Source organism: Perissodus microlepis, chromosome 7, assembly GCF_051167445.1.
Source record: "Perissodus microlepis isolate ML-2025 ecotype Zambia chromosome 7, ASM5116744v1, whole genome shotgun sequence".
In the NCBI taxonomy this organism is placed as follows: Eukaryota; Metazoa; Chordata; class Actinopteri; order Cichliformes; family Cichlidae; genus Perissodus; species Perissodus microlepis.
Genome location: NC_140467.1, coordinates 37,991,958 through 38,004,976, shown reverse-complemented (window position 1 = coordinate 38,004,976; position 13,019 = coordinate 37,991,958). Strand labels below are relative to the sequence as shown.

The window sequence follows — 13,019 nt, the reverse complement described above, 5'->3', positions numbered from 1 at the left end:
CTCTTTCTCTTTTTATCTCAGTCTTTCCCTCCTACTTTTCTCTGGTTTAATCTTTTCAGTCATAGCTGTTTTACGGCCTCAATTTCTCACCATTTTCCATTTTCATTTCTCCCTCTCTGACCTCAGCACACCCCCGTCCCCTTGCCAAAAGAATATGATGAAGATTCTCTTATCCCAAGCAGTCCAGCTACTGAGACTTCAGACAATGTCAGCCCTGTAGCCAGCCCTATTCACACTGGGTGAGTTATTAAAATGTTTTTCTTCCCCATTAAACCACATTTTTAAAATTGCTTTTATGTTAAACAGTATCAGTCGTCGATGCTTCTTGTCAGGATTCTTATTATAGTGTTTTGGCAGACTGTGAAATTTCTGGCTTTACAAAAAAGTAAATAGAAAAAAAAGTGCAGATAGTGCAGACTTGTTAAAAGCCTATGATGATAGTCAAAAGCATACTATATTTATCATCTATTTTCTCTTAACCTGATTATAATTAACAAAATTGTTTAAACTCTAATGTCATTAACATTTAAAACTGGCAACTGAATCCATTAATTCATCTACTGAGGTGATAGTTTATGTGACAATAGCATCCTTTACTTATATACAATCTAAAGTGCTCTGTAAACTGCTACGAAAAAGGGCCTAAGTAAATGCAGTCCATTTATGTTTTAATGTTATTGCATAGAGATATGATACCAAAAGATAAATGGTGGTTGTAATGATTATCAGTGATGATCACGATGATCACAATCCAAATTTACAGATAACTTATATTTAAAGGAATTGTATTCCAGCAATAAACACTTTAATTTATCAATTATGCAAAGTCGTAATTTACTGTATCTGTACCTCCATGAGTCAGCTTTTGAAATAGTGAGTGTGAAAAGGTGACCTCACACATAGAGACACCTGTATTAAGCCACCAGTATAATGCAGGAGAAGCAGAATAGGGATCTCTTTCAAATCTTTTCACATCATTCTTGCTGAGCATTGCTGCAGATCACTCGTTCTCTCCTGTCATATCCAGACAAGCAAATGAAAAGAGCGCCTACACAGTCAATTGATGTCTTCTTTATGAATAGCATAAACCATGAGCAGGCAAACCAGATCAATTCAAAACACTGCTGAACAAACAGCACATGAATAATCTGTTCCCATCTCGTAGAGCTGGAGGATTTCCCTGACGAAAGTCCAGTCTTTGTGTTTTCTTTCTTTCTGTCCTGTTTTATTAATGTTTAAATGTGTTTTGATAAAGTAAAGTTTACATGTTGTTAATTTATGGCACCATTTAACTCAGCTTCCTGGTGAGTTTCATGGTGGATGCTCGAGGGGGCTCCATGCGAGGCAGCAGGCACCATGGACTACGAGTGATCATCCCTCCCCGAACCTGCGCTGCACCGACGCGCATCACTTGCCGTCTCGTTAAACCCCAGAAACTGACCACGCCTCCTCCACTAGTGGAGGGCGAGGGCCTTGCTAGCCGGATCATCTCCCTGGGGCCGTCCAGTATGCAGTTCCTTGGGTAAATCAGACCTTTCTTTGGTTTATTAACTGTATTTGACCGTATTTGACTGTGCATTTACAGTCAAAGCGAAATACTTTTGTGTGTATTTGAGTGCCTATATGTGCATGTATTTGCGTGGCTCTTAATAGACATGACATGTCCAAGACAAGTTCAGTGATTGTGCCATTTAATGGACAAGACTAGATCATGACGGGGTATTTATAGGAAAATAGTCATTTAAGCAGTTTAAAACTAACCTATCACAGTGTAAAGTTACAGAGAATATGGGGATCATCTACGGTACATATTATCTTAAAAATATTTTTAAAAATCTTCAGAAAGTATTGTACACAAAGGACTAGGTTGAAAACCAATGCTGAAAGGTCCAGAGTCATGCTCGGATGATGTATCAAGCATTTCTGAAAACCATTGTGCGTGAGCACTGGTCATTTATATTGTACAATATTAAAATTCTAACCATGCAAGGAGAAACATAAAAAGCATTCATAAACATGTCGTCTCCGGACATCAGCTCATTTAAAGAGGACCAGGTCTGACCAATCAAGTGCCAGAGGTTTTTTAGAAGTCACACATGTTGCATCTTCTGTGAACATGCACTTCAAAAGGCTGTGTATTAGTGCAAATGGCATTGATAACTTGTACTGTTAATGTTAGTCTGGGCTCTGAACCAGCTGGCCTGTAGTTCAGAGTCATCAATTAGAATGTTTTGGCACACTGTGAAATAAAATAATACCGCAGAGCAGACCTCAGTCTGATGAGTACCAAACCAGGCAAGTAGGGAAATGCATTTGACTTTCAAAACTACAGCATTTAGTCTTCTCTGTTCCCCAAAACCTATAGATTGTCATTAAAAGACGAAGAAAAAGAAGATAAAATATGCACCTCTCCTACCTTTTTCTAAAAACCTTTCTGACATTTCATTCACAGACCAGTGATAGTAGAAATCCCTCACTTTGCCTCACTGGGACGAGGAGACAGAGAGCTTGTGGTGCTCCGCAGTGAGAACGGCTCGGTCTGGAAGGAACATCGCAATCGCTATGGCGACGAAGTACTGGAGACTATTCTGAATGGCATGGATGAAGGTTAGTGGGATTGTAATGGATGTCGCCTGTCAGGGAAACCTTGAGGGGTTGTATTAATCTTGATGTATGTCCCTGGAGTTACAGAAGACAAGCATAGGAAGGTTTTTTTAAACACAGAAGCTGCCTCCGCAGCATCAGACAGGCTTTATTCCCACAAAGTGTTCATTTAAGACTGAAATTTTCAGCTAGACATGTATCCTAACACCTACCATTACCCTCTTTTTCTTTCCTCTTTATCTCTTTTCTCTGCTTATCTCCACTATTTCACCTTAATATAGACTTGGAGAGCCAAGAGGAGCTGGAGAAGAAGAGAATCCGTCGAATCATCTCCACTGACTTCCCCCTCTACTTTGCAGTAGTGTCTCGCATACAGCAGGAGAGTGATCTCATTGGTCCAGAGGGCGGTCGGCTGACCAGTAAGCTGGTCCCCCAAGTTGAGGCCATCTTCCCTGAGACTGCTGTCACCAAGAGAGTGAGGCTGGGACTGCAGGTGAGAATATGAATTGAAAAGAGCCTTTGCACATGTACACTTTTCATAATTGCTTGATTGTTCAACACAAAAACAGATGTTCGAATGAGAAAACAACCAAGACTGTGCCAACATGTTTACCCCTGGCCTCATTTTCTGTTTGTGCTGCTTTCAGTCTGCGAGTTCAGATTTGACAGATTTCATGCCATGAAGTTGATGTTATGTCTGTTTGACCAATGAGTCTGAAAATGCTTGAGTTTTGTTATCAGTCATGGAGACCTGATGCGAGACATGAAGAGGCAGACTGATTTATTTCAGTACTATAAACCTTAATGCTAGAAGAAAGGTCATCACTTGTCATTTGAGATATCCCATCAAATAGTAAATCTATATTTCATTCAGTGTTTTGTGATGTAGCGTCAGTTATTATTGGTATTACTATAAATCATGTACATTTTTTAAAGTAAATTTCTCTTGCCTTGCACTTCATTGTGATAAATTTGCTTTGGTTTATTCAATGAAAATATAAAAATACATCTACTTCACAAAATAGAGCTGTAACAAACAGTGATATCAAACTGATAGGAAGAAGATTTTCTCAGTTTTTAAACACTGTCAATAAGAATTTCATTGATAGAATAGGTTAATATAGAAAAATTATATACTTTATTAGAACATTTTCAAAATTTGTGTGACCTTTAAGAAGCATCTCTGGTGTTTGCAACACGTGGTGTCTGCCCTGCCAAACAGGAGCTTTTGGCAAATGTATGACTGGCTGTTACTCATCCAGACCTCTGCAGACACCCGTATGGGAACTTGGCACACACTCATGCTGACTGATCTCTTTTCACACTACACCTACACTTGGCTTTGTTTTCCATAGCAGAAAGATTATGAAGGATTATGGCTTCGTCATTTCTGTTTCTTGGTCACTTGAGTGTACATCGTTTACGTTCTTTGTCATGGCACTAATGTTATGTACGTAAGAAGATTGCATGAGTTTTGCTTTGCCTACGCTCGTCTGTTTTCCTTTTTATCCAGCCATTCGTCACTCCTCAGTTCCCCGATTTAAGTTGTGAGCCACAGTGACCAAGCTGATGCACTGATCTGAGTTTATGAATTTGTTGCATGTGTGAGTATGGTTGGGAGTTTGAAGTTTTAGCCTATTGCACATTTGCTTTTATGGTTTATGGTTTGTTTTCCTTTTTTTAAACATTTTGTTTAATTGTTTGTTGATCCTTGCGGAGCTTCTGTTATGTTTTATTTGTACTTGAGTTTATCTTTTCCATTTTCCATGTATGCAGCCTTCTCCTCCTGTCTTTTCGTCACGTCCTCAGTGTCCCTTTTTTGCCATTAACACTTTAACATCAGGCACAACCAATCCCTGATGAACTGCTGACCAGGCAGCTTGGTAACCAGGCCACCTTCAGCCCAGTGGTTACCATCGAACCTCGGCGACGCAAATTTCACCGTCCAATCGGATTGCGCATTCCTTTACCACCGTCGTGGAGGGAGAGCCCTCGTGATGCTGGCGAGGGTGATACCACCAGCTTGCGTCTTCTCTGCAGTGTCATTGGTAGGAATAACTTTACAGAGTAATCCCTTTTTATATTTTGTTTTTTCTTGTAACAAACATGAGATACCTAGGATTGTATGCAGGAATTATTACCTTTCTTATTAGGGTACAAACAAAATGATCTGCCACCAGATTATATATTTTTTTGTATTAAGCAGTTTTATTTACCAATTTGACTTTTTAGAGTAACCTTAAAATGACTCTTTATGGTGGTGACGGGGAAAATTTGAAATACTGGGGCAAAGAAAATCAGAGCACCAATTCACTAAAATGGACCCTAACAAAATTGATTGATGGCAGTCGACACGTGGGTGTACTTCTGACTCAAACATCACAATATAAAAGGCTGTAATCTCCTGTTTTAATATGCAAAGCAGGGGTCATACACGGAGATGCACTTCTCAAAACAAACATGGCAGCAAAAGAGGAAAGTCCAAAAATACCATACCAGTCTAAATTCGACTTAAACTGTATTTGCATTATGTGAGTTTGAGCCGTCTCTGAAGAAAGACGACCAACATAAAAGGATATTTCTGAGTACTCAACTGGTAATCAAGTAAAAGCAAAAGCAGCATAAAATGACGTGCAGAGAATCTTGTGAGACGGAAATAAACATGCACATTAACAAAATGATTGAGATTCCAATCATGTCTCTGTGTAAGTTATGTCCTCCATCTGTTAAAGCTGAGCCAAGGAGGACACAGGAAGCAGACAAACAGCAGAGAAACAACAGCTGTCTGTCTTAGCCTTGATTCAGTTGCTTTTATCATTGTAAGACAATTAAATTTTCATGGAGCAGACTAGAAATATTTCTCAAGTTTATCAGATCAATGTCATATAGTGTGGACTGCAGTGTGTGGGAGTCATTACAGGGAGTAGTGAAAAAATGACCAAAACTGCCTGGAAGTCATACAAAAAGGACGCTAAACAAATGATGCAAAAAGGAGAAGCCATGATACTGGATGTATATATTCAAAAAGAGAGTCACTAGATAATCGATAATAGGTGGGAGACCTAACAAAGAAAGGAAATAAAACAACTAAGACAACATAATGGGACAGTTTTTCCAACACTTGCACATCAATCCAGGTGGAACAGCACCAGCTCAGTGGGAGGACATCACTGGAACCACCAAGCTGATGTACGTCAACAACTGTGCCAATTTTACCACCAATGTGTCTGCAAGGTGAGCTCAGTAAACATCTGTGCAAGCATGTTCCCAGTCAACTTTTTTTCCTGCACTCTTGCACACGTCTGGATTTAGATCCAGCTGGTTTGTTTAATTCTTCTCTGTTCTCCTGCCATATCCAGATTCTGGCTGGCAGACTGTCCACGTACGGCGGAGGTGGTCACCTTTGCCAACCTGCTGTACAGGGAGCTAATGGCAGTCCCATATATGGCCAAGTTTGTTATTTTTGCAAAGATGAATGAGGCACGTGAGGGACGCCTGCGTTGTTACTGCATGACAGATGACAAGATGGACAAAACTCTGGAGCTGCACGAAAACTTCACCGAGGTGGCCCGGAGTCGAGACATTGAGGTGCGCACAGGGGCAAGGCCACAGAAAGCCAGCTTGTTAAGGAGAGCAGTTGAACATGTGATTCATTTTAAGTTCTCTAAAAAGTGGCAGCATCGTGGTGTGGTGGTTAGCACTGGTTCCTCAGACCAAGAAGGTCCTGGGTTTGAATCATACTGTGTAAAGCAGGGGTCCCCAACTAAAATAACAGGAGGTTCACTACCTCCATCATCCAATCAATCTGGGTTCCGAACACTTTAAATGACCCAACAAAAATATTTTCTTTCATTTCTATTTAACATTTAATTAACAATATAGATTTTTGCCTTGTAACTACTGATCAATTATTCATATGCCATTAAATCATCTGCTGAACCGAAAAGTGCAATCCAGTTCAAGTACTAATATTAAACAAAAAACAATTTAACAATAAAATCATGCAATAATCTTTACCACATCTATTGCACATAACCCAACATTAAGGTGTCTTGATGCATGCTCAATCATCCAGGTAAATCCAAATCAAAAAAGTTGTTTCTGTTCATCTGGACGTACCGTTTTCAGTGGGAGAAACATTTCATTACTCATCCAAGTGACTTTTGAAGAAGAATGGGAAAAGGGAAAGACCACCTTTGAATCGATGAGGGGGCCTAAGGGTACATCTTTCGCTATCTTACAACATTGTGATTGCAGCCATTCCCCAACTCTCTGTGAATGGTACTCATGGCCATTGATCAATGGTCTTTGATCAATGGGCTTTGATCAGTGGTTGTTAATCAATGGTCATGACAATTTAGATTTTAATGATTAAGAAACTGACCTCACAGCCCATTGTTCATTCAGTGGGCTAGTCATTGTGCAAAGGTACTGTTTGTAACGTTGGGGAAACCTGCAGTCAGCTGACACTAAAAAAATCACTTGGATGACTGAAAACGCTACATCCAGATAAACAGAATAAACTTTTTGGGACAACATTAAGGTGCAAACAATTCACCTAAAAAAAACCTCAATATTCAGGAAAATTAAGAAGTGCTTTAAAACGGTGCAGTAAATATGTCTGACAAACTCAACACCATGTAACTGAAAACATACTGCAAAATAGTGCTGGCTCTCACTTCAGTGAGAGAAATTTGCATGTGCATTTGCAGCTAGCATTTTAAAATTTGGGTGAAATGGGGTCAATGCAGTTCTTAAGCATGCATGCAAATGTTCATTAGTCAGCTGTGAGTGAATTTTGTCCATTCATCTTTAAATGTCAGATAGTCCACTATACATGCTTTTGATAAAGCCATCTTCTTTTACTCATTCAACTGTACAACACCAAGTCATCATTCTACTGTCGGCAAGCGTAAGCTCCCAAGCTGTAATTTAGCAATCTGTGTTGAAGGGCCCGCATAGGTTGTTCTTCTTTGGCATTTTTTTGGTGGTTGGTGGTGCAATACCGCCACCAGCTGGCTTGGAGTGTGGACCAGAAAGTCACTGATCCACATAGCTGCCCATCACGCCTGTTCAAAAGTCAGCCATGGCAGCCGGCAGGAATAAAATATCTAACTACATAGTAAATGAGAAAATGCTTTGCGATCTGGGGGAAAACCCTCTCGGGGTCCGGTTTGGGACTGGAGACCGGGGGATGGGGACCCCTGGTGTAAAGTTTGCATGTTCTTCCTCCCACGGTCTGACGACATGAATATGTTGAATTGTCCTAAAGTATGGGTGTCTGTCTCTGTGTGTTAGCCCTGAGATGGATCGGTGACCTGTCCAGGGTATACCTGTGTTGTGCCAAAAAGTGATTGCCTGCCAAAAACTGATTTCCAATGTTTCCGTGTATTTTTTATGTGTAATATCTTTACGCATGTTGGTAAATAGACTACAAAGGAGTTATATATAGAATTTAAAAATTATCTGTTTTTTCAAGTATCTTTATAACTCTGTGTTATTGTACTTACATTATAACCAATCCGGTCCTTTATCCCCACTTAAAATATTTTTACAGAACTATTGTAATATTTGCTGCCATTTCTGCTGTCCAACTTAATCTTACAAAAGACATTTTTAATGTTAATGAGATTTTTTTTAACTGCATAAATAAAGGTTCTATAAAAGTCGCTGCCAAAAACTGCGGCTTCTACCTTGTTACACGAATGTTGTTTGTGGTCATCCATGAGGGATGCATCTGACATATGTTTCACATATTATAGCCCAACAAGTTACTTATAGCAGTTTAAATACGAGCAATCAGTTTTTGGCAAATACCGGAAATCAGTTTTTCGCATCACTTTTTGGCACAACACCTGCTTCTTGCCCTTGTTTTTGCCATTTTTGTTATAGATTCCATTTGCTGCACCTAGAAAGACAATGGATCATTCTTTTGTTTGGGTTTTTTGGGTATAGCGTATTGTATCATGAGAAATCTGCATAAATTCCCTGTGAACGAGTGCTTGTGAAATGTTATTAGAAAAAAAGCAATTCCATTTTTCCCTTTTATGTTATATTTTCCACAGCTAATGGAGGGCATGCCTCTCTACCTGGAGTGTTCTGGGAACTTGGTGCCCATTCGGAAGGCCACTCAGCAGCCTCGTAGCTTCAGCTTCCAGGCCTTCCGAGATAACAGACTGCCTGTCTCTGTCAAGGTCTGTCCCTAGCTGCTTGTTCATATGCCTGCTTCTTTATCACTTGCTACGTGTTGCTACAGTATTGTGTGTTTGTTTGTGTGTGTGTGTATACGTGTGCAAAAGTGTGTGTTGTTTAGTTTTTGGATACAGTATGTCAAGGACCTTCTCACCAGTTATTTACACTCATGAGCACCTGCCGATGACTCAAACACCGCGTTCATATGGTGGTTTTTGTGTTTGCTTTTCACTCTCATATCAGTGATGTAAACACGTAGGTAATAGTACAGTCCTGTGCTCACTCTGCAATATTAAACACAGCAGTATAATTGGTGCACTATAATTGCAATATGCTACCTTTTTACATAGATATTCCAGGCAGTAAAGTTAAGATAAACATTAGAAATATTGGAATGTCAGGTTGTTCATCGGATCTCGGGATTCTCAGTTTCTTCAGTTAGCTTTTGGCGTGCTGTGTCATTGTGAGTCCTTTTGTTCTTTTTTTATTTTCATTGTGCTTTGTTTGTTTGAAATGTAAAGGTAATAACAACCAGCAATCTGATTTGATAGGGTGTTTTTGTTTTGTGTTTAAGTTCTTTATCAAAAGCATCATAATTTCATCTGTTTTTATTCCACATTACATTGATGACTTGTGTATTTGTTCTTCTATTGATTGTATATATTATATATTGTGTGTACGAGCCGTTGCGTGCCTGTCCCGTGACCATATTTATGTAATTTCCATATCACTGTTTTTCCGTTCATCTGTGTCTGTCGATATGATAAGTTAAGTGTTGTTCAGAATCAGCTTGATGAATACTGGTAGCCAAGCAACAAACAACTTACCTGTCTAGCTGTCAACTCTCTTGGGTAATTGTTTGCATGCCCTGTGACTCCTTCACTTTCTTTGCCTGCCTTCCTATCTTGCGGCCTTGCCTGTCTGTATGTGTCTGTCTCACTGTCTCTCTTTCTCTCTCTCACGGTCACTCTGTAACTGTCTGGTCTGACAGACGTCCAGGTAAAATGTGCAGGTAAATCTCTCCCTCTTGCCTGCCTGTGGACTGCTTCCATCCCTGTTTCCCCCTGCTTCTCGTCCCATGTTACTGCGCCACATGCTCAGGACAACTGTTTAGGGATCTAGTGCTCTTTTTGATTTTTTTTTCTTCTTCTTGCCCATCTTATCTTCCTCTATTCTATCTTTTCTGCTCAATTTCTCTTCCCGCTCTTCTCTGCTCATCCTTTTCTGTCTTTCCATTCTCCTCCTTTCCCTCACTCCACATTCTTCCATTCTATTTTTCTTTCTTCGTCTCTGTCTACCTGTTTTCTGTCTATGTTTAGGTCAGAGACAGTAACAAGGATGCCTCCGGGTTTTTGTCTTTTCTGCGGAAGTGCACCAAGTATGAGGACACACAACACGTACTGTGTAACCTTAATATAACCATGCCACCTTGTGTCAAGGTAAGGATTTGGTAGCAAACATGCACACATAATAAATAGAGATGATAAAAAGAAAGATCACGCACTGTGACCTTATCCCGATAGATGGTCATTTTTTTCAGGTTGTTCTATCAGACTGGGGCTTGTCCAAAATATATGTGTGTGTTACATATATTATTATGTATTATATGTAATATTTGTGCTTATTAATTTTGTATAGATAAAAAGAGATTCCATTAAAAAATAAATGTACAATAATACAACTGAAGCAGTATAACATTACACAGTATCAGTTAATCCTTTTGACAAAGGGTTTACTCTTGGACTGACAGGCTACCTTAAAGGTATGGAGACTCCTTATTTTAAAGGTTTAAAGGTTTAAAGTGTTTTAATCTAGTCTACTGCATTTTACCTGGATTACTATTTTAATATCAACCATTACTTTGCCAGGAGTCTGTCTGAAGTGCTACATCTGTCTAATGTTACATGGGTCAAACATAGTGACATGGGTGTTTGTTAAAAGTTCAAAAGTTCTGTGTTAGGCGATTAATTATTGTAATTCTTTCAATTTTTTAGGTTGTTGGAAGTGAGGAGCGCAGACGAACTTTAACCCCTCTTGCTTTGAGAGAACGCTACAGTGCACTGAACGAGCCCGGCGTGGGTAAGTCCTTCAATGCTTGACCGTCAGCCCTCTCCGGATATACACACAGTGGAGATGGGCACTGAATGTTGCACTGCCACTTTACCCACAACCCTGCTTCTTACTCTGCCCTCTCTATTTTCCTGTCTCGTGTGCACGCATGGCACAACAACTGAGCCTTGGATGCAATGTACTGCTCTACAGTATCCCACTAAGTTTTTTGCAGTGCAGTTAGTGGAAACATATTGAATGTGCAGCCACAAGATGAGCAGCCGCCCCAACATGACCTGAAATGGCTCCATGGCACATGGCAATTTAGCCTTTTTCTGTCCTGAGTGTCCTGGTAGCTGTGACAATCAATGAATGACTTCTGTGGTTGGTTTTGCATGGCGCTGGTGTCTCCACTGCGATTTCCAATGGCATGGCAGCAGATACTGTTAGCATTAGCACTATAGCTTAGCACTGAGAATGGGCAGGACCTCGCAGTGGAGCAAGACAGATGAGCCCTTATACTGGCCTGTGGTAACTAAAGAGAGTCAAGATGACCATTCTGATTGGTTTAAATGGTGCTGATGGCGAGTGGGGGTGAATGGATAAAGGCCTTTTCTGTCTATCAAATACACAGCGCTGCTATATTGCACCTCAGTCTCTATTTAATGGTTACTGAATGCTACCGTGGTTAGCAGAAATAGCACCTGAATGAACCCCAAATTATGACCTTCCCTTGTCAAATGATGTCCTAACCCTGAGAATTATACGGGTAAAAAAAACACTGTTGTTGGTATTGCTTATTTCCTCCAACAGAGCAGTGCTTTTGTCAAGGTACGTATTGAAACTTAACTGTCTTTTAGGTACAGATGATGAATTGGAATAACAAGAAGAAAATGAGTCAGTACTAGCCACCTCTTAATAACATTTGCTTCAACACTATCAAGTCTAAAAAGAGTCTAAAAAAAGTCATAAAAAGTCTAAAACATTCATCCCAATTAAAAAATATATTTTTTTCCACACATCAATATCTGTTTGACTTCCCAAATACTTTTTTGTGTAAAACAGTAGTATAACTATCAGGTCATTGAAACGTCTTTTACTTGTGTGCTGTATTACATGTTTCTAAACTGTCTGTGTGTTTTTTTTTCTCATTAGCCACGGTGAATGCCATGGAGAGGACTGAGCTCAAAATCAACATCATATCCGAACAGCTGGGTTTAAGCTGGGCAGGTTAGTCACACTGGATACTGTACAATCTGTATATAAAATGGATATATAGCCATTTGAAAAAGAAATTCAAAGCCACACTGTGAAAAACTAAATGCACCCAATAGAAAATAGCTACAAAGTTGGACCATGCAATGCTTATAAAAACTGCAAAAAAAAACCAAGAGCACCATCTCAAACTCTACAGGCCTCAGTTGGCAGTTGTTAAAGTTCATAATAACACAATTAGAAAAACACTAACGGGCTTAGGTTTGCAAAGTTACATTTGAATAAATGTCCTTTAGACAAACGAAACCAAAATGGAGACATTTGACCGTAATGTACAGAGCTACGTTTGGATGAAACACCTCATAGCAGCTATTATAACTCCTCTATATGCCTATATATATATATATATATATATATATATATATATATATATATATATGTATATATATATATGAACGAATCAGATATGAGGCTGTCAATGGTTCCTGTTAGTTTAGAAAATTAGGAAAAACACCACTGATGACCAGCAGGAGCCCACGTCTTGCTGTTTTGTGTTATGCTCCAACCCAATTATTTGGATTTAGCAAGTTTCTCATTATCAAAGTCTCCCATCCAAGTTGGTGACTAAGAACGAGCAACAGCTTTTACTAATATATCACAAATCTGCAGATTTGTGCCATTATACTAAGATTATTCACTTCATCTGTGAGTGGTTATACAGTAGTATTTTTGGCTTAGTTGTATAAATATGTGCTTCATGTTTCTTTCTATTCTTAACTGTGTCCATTAGAGTTAGCACGAGAGCTTCAGTTTGGTGTGGACGACATCAATAGGATCCGTGTGGAGAATCCAAACTCCTTGCTGGACCAGAGCTCTGCCCTGCTCAACCTGTGGGCCAGCAGAGAGGGCAAAAGGGCCAAGAGTAAGTTAGCACTATATCCCTTTAAAATTCAGACCAA

General features: G+C 39.5%; 1 protein-coding gene across 10 annotated transcripts in view; it reads left to right on the top strand.

Moving 5' to 3' along the window:
* Positions 1–13,019, top strand: part of ank1b (ankyrin 1, erythrocytic b) — a 79,757-nt gene that overhangs the window by 52,365 nt on the left and 14,373 nt on the right. For all 10 annotated transcript variants that reach the window (XM_084934911.1, XM_084934909.1, XM_084934916.1 and 7 more), the window contains 12 exons: positions 127–239; positions 1,298–1,522; positions 2,453–2,607; positions 2,886–3,097; positions 4,448–4,652; positions 5,742–5,838; positions 5,964–6,192; positions 8,670–8,798; positions 10,116–10,235; positions 10,791–10,875; positions 12,001–12,075; positions 12,851–12,982. In XM_084934911.1, coding sequence (XP_084791037.1) covers positions 127–239; positions 1,298–1,522; positions 2,453–2,607; positions 2,886–3,097; positions 4,448–4,652; positions 5,742–5,838; positions 5,964–6,192; positions 8,670–8,798; positions 10,116–10,235; positions 10,791–10,875; positions 12,001–12,075; positions 12,851–12,982 — 1,777 coding nt within the window. The remainder of the gene's footprint in view (positions 1–126; positions 240–1,297; positions 1,523–2,452; positions 2,608–2,885; positions 3,098–4,447; positions 4,653–5,741; positions 5,839–5,963; positions 6,193–8,669; positions 8,799–10,115; positions 10,236–10,790; positions 10,876–12,000; positions 12,076–12,850; positions 12,983–13,019) is intronic.